This window comes from Castor canadensis, chromosome 15 (assembly GCF_047511655.1).
Source record: "Castor canadensis chromosome 15, mCasCan1.hap1v2, whole genome shotgun sequence".
In the NCBI taxonomy this organism is placed as follows: Eukaryota; Metazoa; Chordata; class Mammalia; order Rodentia; family Castoridae; genus Castor; species Castor canadensis.
The window spans coordinates 82,193,817-82,209,298 of record NC_133400.1 but is presented as its reverse complement, the minus strand read 5'-3'; the positions used below and the strand labels follow the sequence as shown (position 1 = coordinate 82,209,298).

Sequence of the window (15,482 nt, the reverse complement as noted above, 5' to 3'; positions counted from 1 at the left end):
ACTAGGTTCTCTGCTCCCTTCCTAAGACCATTCAAATCACACCTTTTGCACAAGAAAAACAGATCCTTTTCTCTTGTCCCACACCTGTAGTTCTAGGGAGATGTCTGCCTCAGAAGTGCATCCATCTTGGGCATTCAGGCCTCTTTTTCCTCCTTCTAAGAATCTCAAGTTGGAAAAAAAAAAATCCCAGTAACTGTTTTTTTATTACCTTGCTCTGAAGGGTAAAAAATAACTCAATGAAAATAATAATAAGTAAATAAGTAAATGGAAGAGAGTATCCTAAGTAAAACTGCTGGACCAACTTCTTCCAGAAAGGTGAGGTAGATTCCCATCCGACTAGAACCTGGGACCAGGAAGCAGGAGGCTGAGTACCAATGTTATTACTGATCACCCCTTGCATGCTGGCCATGACCCCAGGGACCCTGCCATGGGGAACCTCTGTGCCTCAGCTCATGCTGTTCCCTCTGCCTAGGATACCATTCCCCTCCTTCTTCGCTCTGTGAGGTACAGCCCCTGCTGCAAGATTCAGCTGTCACAAGTCTGCTGGAGAACAGACACAGGTTCCCCATGCTGCACACCAGGTGAGGCTAAGGTTCATCCTCTGACTCCAGCACCATCTCTGACACCCTCTTTGGGCCTCGCTTCTCTTGTCTGAGGAACTTATTCTGGGTAGGTGTTCATTTTCCCCAGCAGACGTTTACATCTGAAAAAAAAATGTCACAAGAGTATCTCATAGGCTCAAACAGTGCATGTTTGAAACCTGGAGGTGTTAGACAAACCTTCAGAGGGTATCCTGCCTCTGACAATGTCCCCCAAATTCTCAGGGTCTCCTTTCCATGCTGAGCTGTCTGTAAGTGTGCTTGTTTTACTGCAGTTGCAAAACTGTCTCTCTATTCTCTTTCTTTTAGTGAGACTGGGGTTTGAACTCAGGGTTTTGAGCTTGCAAGGTAGGTGCTCTACCGCTTGAGCTACATCTCCAGTTTTTTTGATCTGGTTATTTTGGAGATGGGGGTCTCGGGAACTATTTGCTCATGCTGGTTTCAAACCTTAATCTTAGCCTCCCAAATAGCTAGGATTACAGGCGTGAGCCATCTGTGCCCGTCTTCTCCATCCTCTTAATCTGAATGCTGAGTTGGTCAAGGCTGAGTTCAAGTGTTTAGTGAAGACTTCCTTGATTGTTATGGTTTGGATCATCAATATCCCCCAAAGGCCCGAGCAGGCAGAGTTACCCTAAATTGAATAGTCAGCTTCTGAGGAAGAATGTCCCGCTTTCTCCACTCTCCTGCTTCAGCTCTTCAACCTCGATTCTGGGAGGAACGGGCATGGCAAGCACTTGCTTGGCTCTGATGGAGAGGGGATGTTCCCACATCCCGTGTCCTTGGGCCCCCCAGGAGGAAGGAAGTCAGTCGCTCCATTTCATGAGCTGTGAAAATCTCTCCAGTGAAGGCCACTGTCAGAGGCAAAGATGAAAGGGAGAAGGGGCTCTCCAAGGTCTTTAGGGTCACTGCCCATATTTGAGCAAAAGCTAAAAGATCAATTAGAAAGTAAAGTGGAAACCGTAATTCTGAGGCCACTGTTTTCAGCTGCACTAAGACTTGTTAAAATACTGTTTTCTGTGCATTTTGGGGGTCTTCCTATACCGTAAAGGTCTGAAGGGGCTTTTTCTGTCTCACGGTCTTTTCTTAAATCTTTTTTTTTCTTTTTGGTGATACTGGGATTTGAAATCAAGGCCTCACACTTGCTAGACAGGTGCTCTACTACTTAAGCCATGCCCTCTGGCCTTTTTTTTTTTTTAACTTATTTTTTAATAGGGTCTTGCACTTATGCCTGGGCTGGCCTGAAAGATGATCGTCCTCTTTATACTTCCTTCATAGCAGGAATGACAGATGTATACCACCATACCCAGTTTTTATTGGTTAAGATGGGGGTCTCACTAACTTTTTTTGTCTGGACTGACTCGAACTGAGATCTTTCTGATCCCCTCCAAAGAGCTAGCATTATAGGTGTGAGCCACTGTGCCTGACCTTTTTGTTTTTGTTTTTGTTTTAGAGCAAAGAAGGAAAGATGTATTTCCTTTGTACAGTGGAAGTAAGAGACGCCTGATGGCCTAGTGTTCACGGTGGTTCATTTGGTTTATAGATGCTGCAGGTCAAACTGTTGGGTCAGCAGTAAACCTGGAATTGCTCGAGGGCAGCAGGAAATGGAGGTATTGATTAAACAGATTGCTTTTCGCTTCAACATTTAATACAAATAGATTTTTGGTTCACGCATTGGTACCTTCAATAGACATGGCCTTGGGAGAGGAGGGTGGAGGTGTGTTAAGATTATCTGAACTATTCCTTTGCAGGACCTAGGGAGAGAATGACACTGAGGGTATTTTAGATATTTTTATTGGAGACAATTTATTTCATATAGAATAAGTTTCTAAGAAAGACAAAGCAAGAGTACGCAATTTTTTTGTGTGTGTGGTACTGGGATTTGAACTCAGAGACTTCACCTTGAGCAACGACACCAGACCTTTTTTGTGATGGGTTTTTTTTTGAGATAGGGACTTGTGAACTATTTGCCCAGGCTGACTTTGAACAGAGATCCTCCTGATCTCTGCCTCCTGCGTAGCTAGGATTACAGGCGTGAGCCACAAGTGCATTGCACAAGAATATGCAATTCTTATAGATGTTGCTGGTGGAAGAATGTTTAGCTACTTAGTAACCTTGATCCTGAAGTATACATGCCCATCAAGACAGCTCAGGGGCCGAAGCTGATGATGCATGCCTGAATTCTAGCTACTTACAGGCTGAGATGGTTCAAGGCCAGCCCCGGAACAAATAGTTTCTGAGACCCCTATCTCCAAAATAACCTGAGCAAAATGGACTGGAGGTGTGGCTCAAGAAGTAGAGTGCCTGCTTTGCAAGTGTGAAACCCTGAGTTCAAACCCCAGACCCACTAAAACAGAGAAAAAAAAAAAAGATGGGTCAGGGATATTAACTAGAAACTGTCAAATTCCATAGAAAGATGGTAAGGGTGTATACTGAAGAAATCATGTTACCAAATTATAGGCTATTTGATCCAACTGGAATTCCTGCTTTAAGTTTTTATTTAGGGAGGAATTATCTGTTCCATTCTGTTGACTAAGGGCTGTTCCAAATTTTCTTTATAATACCTCCTACACTGTCTTACTAATTACCTCCTAAACTACAAACATAAGCTTGATGAGGGGCCAAAGGCTTATTGTTTCTGTAACTCCAAAGGTTAACAATAGATGCTAAGTGAATTATTTTTAAGAAAACAAATGCACCAGCTTTACAGTTGTCCATAAACCCATATTCTTGTAGGTTCAGTGACTGCCACCAGGTATAAACACTGTTCCCACCCCAAATAAAGGATCCCACATGAAGAATTCTCTCCGTTCCTGGCCTAGGACCCATGCTTCTTATTAGCATTTGTACTGGGAAAGAAAAAAGTGAGGAGAAAGTTGGAGTCCCCATGTCCTCCTTGGCTGGCAATTCTTATTTATCTCGGTTATACACAGAAAGAGTTATACTCTACAATTTCTATGATTACTAAATACAAAGTCTTGTGGTTTGCCATGATGTCTGACAGTGGAACGCTCTTCTGGGAGGTAGTAATGACTGCTGAATGTCAAGTTCCCAGAGCAACTGTGACAACCTAGGCAAAGAGGCTGGAGCCACTGACTTCCTCCTGTCCCATCCAGGAGTTAATGAATGGAAACCCCAAGCCTGTCTCTAAATAAATTACATTCCCAGAGCTGTGGCTGCTAGTCCTTTCTTCCACAATTGGAAAACTGCCTTTGTACTTTGTTTATTTTTAAATGGTAGATAAGCTGTGGCTGGCAACTCATGGATTTGACCCTCTGTGGATACCTCAGCCAGAGGCACAAGAGTTCTATTCACGGGGGGACACAGGACCCGATCCCATGGACCTGTGCCCCTGGTCATGGGTCTATAGATAATGTCCAACAAGTCAGGCTAGTTTGGACTTTGATTACTTCAGTAAATTTCTGTCCCCAAGCAGTACCAATCAGGTGATCCAATTAATTAAGACTTAAGATTCTGAACAAATCTGTAATTGGTCACCTTATAGATTCTTACACTAATCACCTCTTAGTGAAAAGGCCAAGACCAAGTGTAGGTTCTTATACCTGGCTTCCGGGTGTCTGTGAACCCTCTACAATTTAAGGAAAAATTTTCTATGTAAAGTTTGTGGAAGAGAAGGAATGTAAATTCGTAACAAATTTCAAAGGCTCTGTGATGAAATAACAGGGTAGGAACTACTCGTTTTCTTAACTGGAATGTGAAAATGAATTCTAAGTGCACTTTGCTTTTTAAGATATATAATAATAGCTAAGTGAGTTTTTCTTTTCTCCCTCAAACTTCAAAATATTTCTTAAAGGTTTTTTTTAAATGGACACAGCATTCAACAAGCAATATTTATGCCAGAAGATTAAAATCAAAACTTAAATATACTACAGCAATCATTATTTCAACTTGGGTGTGTTTAATCCACTGATTAGTCTAAAAGTCTAATTATAACTTTAGATGGTGGAATCCTCTGTCTTCCTTCAGTCAACAGTTTAGAACAATTAATTAAAACTTGGGAGTTAAAATGGGAATAGAAATATTTTTAAAATGTGGCTTGGGTATGGTGATGCACACCTGTAATCCCAGGACTTGAGAGACTGAGGCAAGAGGATCACCAGATCAAGGCCAATCTGGGCTCCACAGTAAGATCCTTTCTCTAAAAATAAAATGAAAAAAATGTGAAAATGACTTTTTCTAAGTGATGGGAGCCAGGGTTTAACAAATGAAAACCTCAGTTATGTTATTTGTATACATGGGAACACTAAACCTGGACTTTGGTTTTGGTTTTCAAACTATTGGGAACAGAGCCCAGAAGGTCTGCAACCTTGTAGGCCCTCAGATATGATAGTTCTGACCCCCAATATTCAAAGCTTAAGTGAAACTGGCTTCTCTTCTTGGAATTGGATGAAGGGAGCAGGGAAGACTGTTTCCAACACTCCCTCTCTCTACAACAGAGTTTTTAGACTTGGCTGAACATTTGAATTACCTAGGGAGCTTTGAAAAAAAAAAAATCTCAATTCCCAGACCACACCCAGACCGATTAAATCAGAATGTCTGGGAAGTTCGGGGCATTGGTTTTTCATATGGTGCCCTGGGTGCTCCAATGTGCAGCCAAGGCTGAGAGCCATGACTCACGCAATGTGTAAAGAAGTGTTTTAACATCAAATTTATAGCAGACTCACACTTTGTTTCAGAATGTGTTAAAGGCCACCCAAATGTCCTGTTCGCACAGTAGATGATTACCTGCACCTCTTTATTTGGATAGAGTTAGTAAAAACAAAAGGAGGCTAAATGCAACTGAGTCCTGGAACAGAAAAAGACATTCATGGGAAAACTGGTCAAGTCTGTGGTTTATTAATTTACTACCCATGTTGATTTGTTAGTTTTGATAAATGTGACTGGTTTGTCAGATGCTGACATTTGGGGAAGTCAGTAAAGATAGAACTCTGTTCTATCTTTAAAACTATTCTGGGTTTTAAATTGAAATTTCAAAATAAAAAGTATTTCAAAATAAAAGTATTTGTCAAATACTTTTAATTTTTTTCTTTATTCACTTATTCACATGTGCATACATTGTAAAAAAATAAATAAAAGTATTAACAGTTAAATAAAAAAAGAAGGTAAGCTAGTATTAGGGGTGCACAATATGATTCCTAACAGTATTCAGTGTTTTGGGGATAAAGTCTTGCACTGTGAACTTAAAGAGTACAAGTTGTGGGGAAACAAGAGCTTAGGGAAACTTCCAATTTCCCGTCTGCATTCCATTTTATCTATCTTTTCTCAGGCCTCATCTAGATCCCACAAAACGTCACCAACAACATTTAATTAATTAATTTGTTTATTTTTTATTAGGACTGGGGTTTGAACTCAGTACTCCTCACTCACAAAGCAGGTGCTCTTCTGCTTGAGCCACACCTCCAGCCCATTTTGCTCTGGTTATTTTGGAGATGGGATCTCATAAAATATGTGCCCAGACTGGTCTTGAACCTTGATCCTCCTGATCTCAGCCACTCAAGTAGCTAGGATTACAGGTGTGAGCCACTGGTATCCAGCATCAGCAGCACTTAATACTGAAAGGATCACAGATAATATATTACCTAAGAGTCATGTATTCTATCAGAAGTTCTACTCTGATGCTGCTGGTAATAATATTTGCACTTGTACAGTATTTTACATCTTGCAAGCACCTTCCAAGAGTTAATCTAGCTTGGTTTGCATTAGGAAATACATGTGGTATACCACAGACTGTCACAAAAGACAAAGCTTCTCTTGCATTTTTAAACAATAAAACAGAGTGTAGCATGTCCATAAATTCCGACCCCCCCCCACCTCATGGGGAAAACACAGTTATTAAAAGCTCTTGTGTAGGGCTGGGGATGTAGCTCAGTGGTAGAGTGCTTGCCTAGCATGCAGGAGACCCTGGGTTCAATTCACAGCACCACCCCCAAAATCCCATGTTAGTGTCATATGGCATGCAGAGGGAGGGGGAGGGGACATATTCTAAGGCCAGCACTTCCTGATATACAAATCACTAGCCCACAGCAGGTTACACCACAGGCACAATTTTGTGAGGCCAGCTTTCCTGGTTGTCCTTTCCAAACAGGAAAAGGAGAAAAGTTCTGGTTACCAAAGAGGTACCAGTGATATGTGTTGGCCCAGCCACTGTCAGGACATAATGACTGGCTGTGAGTCATAGCTGTCCTATACCAGGTTGGTTCTGTCTCCTTGGAGACACTCGTTGTTAATTTCCTTTGAGCCTCTGATACTTACCCTTCTTCCCCAGTGCATTGGCCACGCCTACCAAGTCTGTTCAGGAACCATTGGCCGGCTCCATCTCTTTTCCCCAGATCTCTGCTGGCTGATGCCATTCCTACCATGGCTGGAGCAATCTCCCACCCAGATTCAGGGGGGAATGACAGAGGGGCTGCACGGTTTCCTCACCACAGCAGAAGGATGGTTCCTATCTTCTGCCAACTCCACCGCTAGAGGGATTGTAATGCTTTTCTCCAGCCTGACCTACACACACCCACACACACACACACACACACACACACACACGCAGGCACACAGAGTCTGTCCAGGTCGGCAAAGGGACCAGAAGAACTCAACCCCAGAGCATACAGGCTGAGTGGGACAGTGGATTGGACTTAGTGGTGTGCACCTCCCATCTGTATGTGTGGCTTTGGTGCCATCGCCTCCCCTGGTTGAAGACTGACTTCGGACATCTGATTGATTGCTTCTGACCAGTGCTATGGGGCACTGGTCAGAAGTGAAATACTCAGCTCACAGACTTCTTCCTCTTTTGTCCCGGATAACACGCACGCTCTTTGATTCTTGTTGACTCAAAAGGGAAGTCTAATTGGGACTCTGCTAGAGTTCATGGACACTTGGAGTTCAGTGAATTTACTTGGGAATCCGGAACAATGGAGATATGATGAATCGAAACTTATGCTTTCCTTCTAATCAGTGAAAACAGCATGAAGAGCAATTAAGGGGTTTACGGTGATTTCCAAGAGAAAAGGCAGAAAACATTTGCACTTGGGAAAGTAATTGTTCTAGATGTGCAGTTGTTTAAAAGCATTTTGTTTTTATTACCAACTGGTTACTTTTGGGCACAAGCCTTTTAACAGCTGTGCTTACTTAGACCGACCTGCAGGGGGCGACTCTTGTAGTCTGAGGGTTGGCCTTCCTGTCTGACTCCTGCCTCAGCTCCCTATGGTGGGAGTTCCAGCACCAGGGGGCTGATCTTGAAGATGTGGCTTTGCTCCTGCTACCTGCTTAACACAGCTCTGTCCCAAATGTCACTAATTTATAGGGTGACAATACATTCGATTTTACTTACTATAGTTCCAATGTACTTCCCTTTCATTCTCAGTGTCTCCATTTGGACACAAACTCATAATAAGTCATGGCCCTCCTGTCTATTCCCAGCTGGGCAAGGTGAAGTGTATCCATATATACAAACACAGATGGTTACTCTCCCACTGACCAATATGGATGCCACCTGTCCTTGCTTCAGCAAGGGTGCCACCAGGTTTCTGGGGCCTGGGCTGCACTGTCCTGCCCAGCCTCTAAGCTCACCCTAAGGTTTAGGAAGTCATCCTAACTCTACGGATTTGGAGAAGTGTGAGTGCATACACAGCAAGGAAAGAGAATCATGAAACGCTTTCTTAGAATAGTTTATCTTTTCCTTTTCCAGTGCTGGGGATAGAGCACAGGGCCACATGCATGCAAGGCAAGCGCTTTACCACTGAGGTACATCCTTAGCTCTTAGCTTATTCTCGTCTAAGAATTTGGGCAGATATTCACTATTCCCTTTTGATAACAATACATTAAGAAAACTGACATTTTATTAAAGTTATTCCTTGCATTGCAAAACACTACTTTATAAAATGGAAGACTGTTGAAATATACTTTTCATTAGATGAGTGATACGAAGTTTTGAATTTTTTGATTCTCTCTTGATTTTAGCTTAGACATTGAAATGGCCCAGATAACTTTTCAGTTTTGAAATTATCATCAAATTCACTTCCTGTTATTGTTATTCCAATACCAGAGAGAAATGTTTAATTTCCAGAAGTTTTCATTTAACTTTAATGAGAACCAAACCCATGAAGATCTTCTTTTTAAAAACAATAAGCATTTTGGTCTGAACATGAACCTGCTTGATTATGAGTTTACCTAATAGTTTCATAATATCAACATCATCCTAATTATATCCTTTGGATGTTCCAGGCATGACTACAAGTCTTTTGAAATTGGGATGGTGAACTTGGACTGACCCCCATCCCACGGGACCCAAGTGGCCCGCAGCAGATGTCACTGCTCACAGCTGACACAGCTTAATGTCGGGCTCTGCCCTTCAGCTTTGGGCTCCCCAGGCTCCGGGTAGCACTTACGTCTCATCTGTGAATGCTATCCCAAAGTATTCCTTCTCCTTCAGGTTGAAGTGAGACGCCACAAGGTCGAGAAGCTCCTTGGCCAAAAGCTTGGGCTGGAGGAAGAATACAAAAGGACAAAGGAGTAAGGACCAGAGATGACTTCTCCCAAAAGGTACAATCTCAGTTTCTATCATTTATGGAATGTCTCAAAACTCAAGCCCTGTACATAAATGCAAATGATTTTTAGAAAATCCAGAGGAAGAGACCACCAGCCTGCCACTGAGCAAACAGCCAAGTGAAAGGTCACAGTCAACAGATGGACCTGTTTCTTGATTCCTAGTAGCTTTGTTCTATCAGCAAATCGTGCTCAGTCTTTGGCAGGGCTGTCAAATCAGGTTAACTTCCTCCCCACACATTTTATGGTGTATTGACAGGAAAATGCCTTATTTCTTTTTTTAAAATTCATGTTTCTATTAATATATTTAACTTTTAATACAGCTAATGCATATTTAATATATTTATATATTTAATTTGTTTAACTTTGTTTTAACAGATGCTCCTATACTTATGGTGAAGTTACTTTCCAATAAACCCATCATAAGTTGAAAATATCATTAAGTCAAAAGTGCATTTAATACACCTTACCTACAAACATCAGAGGTTAGCAACTCAGTACACTGTTTCCAGTCTTCATGTGGCTGACTGGGGACTACAGCTCACTGGTCCCACCCAGCATTCTGAGAGAGGATTGAGCCACACGTATCACTAGCTCAGGGAAAAGATCCAAACTCAAAGCATGATTTCCACTGAATGCTTATTGCTTTTGCACCATTCTGAAGTCTCCCAAATCTTACATCAATCCAGGGAAAGTCAGGGACCGTCTGCATTTGCTGCAGGTACTGTTCCAAGCACTTTACAAACTCCAGTCCTTTTTTTTTTTTGAGCTTTATTTTGAGACAGAGCCTTGCTATGTAGCTCAGGCTGGCCATGAACTCATGATCCTCCTGCCGTAGCCTCTCAAGTGCTGGGACTTTAGGAGGGCATCACCTTGCCCCATTAACACCTTTCATTCTTATCCCAGCCCTTCTATCGCTGTCCAGGGAGGAGCATGGATCTGAAGCTATTGCGGCACTTCCTCCCAGAAGACGGAAATGAATGGGAGAACTGCCCTGATCAACCAACACTACCTCATCTCTTGTACTTTCACTCCCACTACCCTTGGGAAAAGTGAAGAAGCAAACTCTGAGCCAACAGGAAATTCAGAATTTTACCTTAGACCCTCCTTCATTAGTGGAAGAAATTCTACCCCTGGGAATGCAGTGGGATATCCATGGTGCAACTCAGAGTACCAGTCACGCCTTATGAAGGAGAGTGCATGATGGGAGCTCTTGAAGCTTCGAGCAAATGCTGCTCATTCTGAGCTGCTACAGGCTCTGCTGCCAATGTCCTCCAGAAAGTGTTGGGGTGCTCAGTTTCAAAGCATTTAGTGTATCAGGTATGACTATGAGGCCAGTTGGTTGCTTTTAAAATTCATTGTGCTATAATTTATCTGTCTAAATGATTGCCATTCCTTTCAAGATGGTCACAGTATTTCTATGATGCTTGTTATTTCTTAAAACATTTTGAGCCTGGCATAGCAATGCACATCTGTAATCCCAGTGCTCAGTCTTGGTAGCTTAAGGCAGGAAGATTGCAAGTTCCAGGCCAGCCCAGGCTATACAGTGAAACTCTGTCTCCAAAAAAAATTGTTTTGGATAATCTCTTGGATTTGCCTTTGAAACTTGTGTCAGATTTAACATCCTCACTGGTGATAAATCTTCTTGTATTCAGAGTGGATCTGGTTTTTTGAAAATGTCAAAAGTCACCTGAAGTCAAGTCTAGTGAATAGAATAGAGGAGGAAGACTGGATGGTTTCTCTGGGTCAACCTGAATTATAAAATGAGATGTGACTATAAAGTAGTTATTGTGGATTCTTGTGGATTATGGTGGCAAACCCAGCTCAAATTTGGCAATGACAGAAAGAGTTCTTTTTCTTTGGGAGTTAAACTTTAAACTTTAAAGCCACCATCTTAGTGGGCTTGATCAGAGATACATACATTTTACCCAGGAGGAGAAACAATTACTCCCAGGGCTGGTATAATTTATCTACCACATGAACCAACGTAGTTGCTATTCCTAGAACGGGTGTAGGCGAATGGAAGGTACTGTGTAGGAGAGGGGACAGGGATAATTTGGGGAGGCAGTGGAGATGAGATAGGAACTGTGACCTTGGTCAACAGGCATTGAGTACTTGGGCCCTTACTAAGTACAGGCCTTAAAATACCAGAATGGAGGTATGGGGCAACTTCACTGATCACCTCACAGTCAGCTCTCCTTGAATTCCATGCCTTCTACGAATGCCCTAAGGTGTTACTATGTCCCCGTGTGGGGCTGTGTGATTTCATTATGATTTAAAACTGAGACCATGGGTCACTGGAGATTCTGAAACTCAGAAATGTTGGCAGGCTGGCCTCAGTCCCGAAGCAAAGCCAGAATTCAAAACAAGGTTTGGATACTGACATTGACTCAGCCTCAACGAGGAATGAAATTCTTACATGCTACAACATGGATGAACCCTCAAGACATCATGCCAAGGAAGCCAAACACAAAAAGACAAATATTCCACTTGCATAAGGAGAGTAGGATTGTGCAATTTCACCGAAGTACTAGAATGGAACTTAGCAGGGCCTTGGATGGGAGAGATGGGGACTTGTTGCTTAATAGTTACAGAATTTCTCTTTGAGGATGATGACAGTTTTGGAAATAGTGGTGACTATTATATAACACTGTGAATGCACTGATGTCCCTGAATTGTACACAGACAAAAGAATTAAAATGGTAAATTTTATGTTGTGAATATTTTACCCCAATTAAAAAATAAAAAATAAAAGCAAACAAACAAAAACCAAGCTCTGGCTAGTCTTAAAACCCACATGGATAACTTCTCACTGTCATCCTGTCCCAGTTGACTTCACTACTTCCTGGGTGAGAAGTCAAAGATCATGCCCCATAATCTTCCTAGGTGAGGATTATACTGCTCAGTATAAACGAGTATACTGAATTATGGATTTGTGCATAAATATTTTGAAGTTGGTTTATGTAAATCTTCCCACAAGGGTGTAAAATTAGGTTTTTGGATCTACAACGCTGCAGAGATGATTGAAAACACTGAAGAATTCACTAGTGCAATGGGTGCCACCTTGGGAGCCTTCTGAAGATTGACTTTTGGCTTATTCATGGTAAAATGTCCCTGATTTCACCTGTCACCACAACCTTTTTTATATTGGAACTTCTGCAATAAGATAGCAAGCTTTTTTTTTTTTCCAACTAACAGATCCCTGGGCAGTAGCAACATCACTTGCATAGCTTGATCCTGTCAAATGAACACTATTTCAAAGATTGCATCTGTGTGGATGGATGTTTTTTGCTAAAATATCTGAAAAAAAGTGAACCTTCTTTACTGTGTAGGACAAGTTACCATAGATTGTTTACACTACCTTTATTACTGACAATTCACAAATGGAGAAATAAAGGCTCTCCAGAAAAGCTACATTATGTTTTTCCATTGTCATGGTGACTGTCAACAACCCCGATGGTACCCACTCCCATCAGCGAGAGTGAGACCTGAACTCAACACCTGACAGAGGGCAGTGTGAAAAACAAACCTCCCTGTTCGTGCCCTTAAGACTCTGGGGGTCATTTGTTATCACAGCACAACCTCGCCCAGCCCATCCTAACTCAGGCACTGGAAGGCTGATTTTAAGCCATTTCAGGCATCAACATCTCAATTTCCTGAGCTTACAAACTAAGATAATCTCCCACCTTGACACGATGGTGACTAATGACCTCATTCTGAAAGTTCCTTAAATTCATTTGGAGCAAGTCACTGGATAAGCACAAAGCTCTCTGCTGTGACGTCCTTGGAAGGGATGTTTACAGAATCCTGCTGGTTAGAATTTGCCAATTACTCGTGTTGTAAACATCTGTGGAGCTTTGCAGGCATCGGGCTGGGAGCCAGGCCAGGAAGGTAGCCTGTAGCCCAGTGGAGTCCTAAGGGACACACGGGCAGGAAGTGACCACCATCGTGAGCGAGGCAAGCCCTGCACATCTCGGATCAATCAGAAACGGCTTCTTCTGGGTCATTGGTCGTCCTGACCAAGTGAGGTCACTGTGTTTAAGATTGATTTTGTCTCAGCTTGTAATTAACTTCCTTCACTAAACAGTTTCTCTCCCTTTTTCCTTTTCTTTTTCTATCTCAAACTCTTTTTCCACTGTCCTTCTGGGCTTGTAGTCCTCATTTCATCTGGAAAATGAAATTTCTTTGCAAATGAATATGCTGTGCCTAGTGGAGCTGCTCACAGAGCTAACTCCTGTCTTTCCAACGCTGATGTTGGAGACCTGTGCTGCTGACTCCACCATCCACACTCATGTGAGGTCCCAAAGGCACTGACTGTTTCCAGGGGACACTGTGCAGGGTTCCGAATTAGGCCCTGTCTACCTCTTGGCCTGCTTCTTCCAGGTGGCAGTAAGCAACTATCATGATTGACATCGCACTTAGCCCTTGTGTGGGGTGTGAGGTGCTCTGGGCATTGCCCAAGAGCCAATGGTCATTTTGGGAACTGGAGGAGGAATTGGTACCCTGGCATCTCTCCCCAGTGTTTCACGGAATACATTTGTTACTGCTTTTACGTGACACCACCACTTTAAACTTGAGAGGTTTCAACTTGACATCCCAGATGAATGACCCTGGGCAAATTATATATCTCTCTGGGCCTGGGTTTTCTCATTTGTAAAATGATGAACTGGATTCAATGCAATGGATATCCTAAGATATTATTCTTCATGCTACTGTTTAATTTATTTCATTCTTTGCCCACACACTACCCAGCCTTCCCCCCGTTCCACCCTATCTCATTTTAAAGCCATTACAACCACCTGGTTCCTCTAGATCTATTAGATCTGGTTCATTAACATATCTTACCTTTCTTACATAAGCTATGTCCCCCTCCTAATGTCTGCAAGCTAAAATACTACTTTATATTACAAAAGATGTGACTGAGGAGGGTCTGTTCCTAAATCATCCAGCTGAGTCCGAAATGAAGAGGAGACAGAGGGATTTCTAACCTACCAAACAGGAGAGAAGACACATGAAGACAGAGACTTCAGTGACAGAGACACACAGGTCAAGCAAGGCCGGTAGCCACTAGGAGCTGGAAGGGGCAAAACCCATGCTCCTCACAGCTCACTTCCAGATGCCAGAGAATACAGGTCTGCCATTTTCAGCCACCAGCCTTTTGGTTATTTGTTGCCTCAGCCACAGGATTCCGCCCCCTCCTCCACCAGTCTGAGACCTCAAAGTCTGGTTCCACATCCCTTCCTCTACAAGAGCCTGGCATCCAGTCCTGATACTGGGCACGGGAAGTGCAGCATTCCCTGGTTTTTCGCCAACGTGATCTTGACCCAGGCCCTTTCAGGCATGGATTCTCTCTCTTTCTCTGTAGGACTGATGCCACCCAGAGCAGAAGGCAGGCCAGCCTTTGTCTCAGAGCTGACCCTGGGTCAGTCAGAGTCAAAGCTGCTTCCATTCAGCCAGTGATTCTCCCCTCCAGCCTCTTCTTATTAGCCACTATTCCCACGGGGCCTCTCACAGCTTCTAAGTCAAAGGAATTGCCACTTCTGAGTTAATTGCATTAAAAAAATAAAGCAAAACATCGAAGAGCAACCAGCAAATGGCTTCCATCTGGGCTTCGGGAAGAATCAGAGCCAGGTCCAAAGCCTGAGCCTTTTGAGACTCCTGCCATCCCAACGGTGTGCTTGACAAGTCACTTGTCACTGCAAGGAGTCCAGGGACTGCTAGGCTGACGGGATGGGCCACACCACACCAGGGCACAGCTACAGAAGCTCCATGCCTAGTACCGCCTGCTCACCCGCTCTACCAGTGATCTAATGGATGGACAGGTGACACTTGTCCTTTAGGAGTGGTGGCAGCTGTGAGATAACAGACAGAGTTGGTTCAGAGTGGGTTGACACTATGGCTGGTCTTCCTGTTCGTTCTGCACAGGAGGGGTGGGGTAACTTCCCTGAAAACTGGGTCAGAGTGGGGCAGCTTTGCGTTAATGCTGCCTCTCATTGTACTGGGCATCCTCACCTGGGAGGTGCTCCTTGGCTGCTCTTGATTCCCCAGGAAGGGTTGGGGGTGGGTAGGAGAGTAAGGGTAAGGATGGGGGAGGAGAGAGAGGAATGGATGAGGTCATTCCTTGCAGATTCTGTGAAGTGATGCACAGTCCATCCAGCAGCCCTGCCTCCCCGGCACCCACAGGGCTCTTCTGATAGCTGGAGGCTGATTTCCTTCTTGGCCTCTCCAGCAGAGCCCTGGATTCTGTGGCAGGGAACAAACAGAGGCAAACTATTTCCTTTATGCCAACTGACGTGAAGACTGCTCACAGGTAATGTCCCACAGCAA

The 15,482-nt window shown here is 43.3% G+C and overlaps 1 protein-coding gene across 12 annotated transcripts in view; it reads right to left on the bottom strand.

Moving 5' to 3' along the window:
- Positions 1-15,482, bottom strand: part of Frmd4a (FERM domain containing 4A) — a 601,438-nt gene that overhangs the window by 132,879 nt on the left and 453,077 nt on the right. For all 12 annotated transcript variants that reach the window (XM_074056623.1, XM_074056622.1, XM_074056621.1 and 9 more), the window contains one exon: positions 8,999-9,093. In XM_074056623.1, the coding sequence (XP_073912724.1) occupies positions 8,999-9,093 (95 nt within the window). The remainder of the gene's footprint in view (positions 1-8,998; positions 9,094-15,482) is intronic.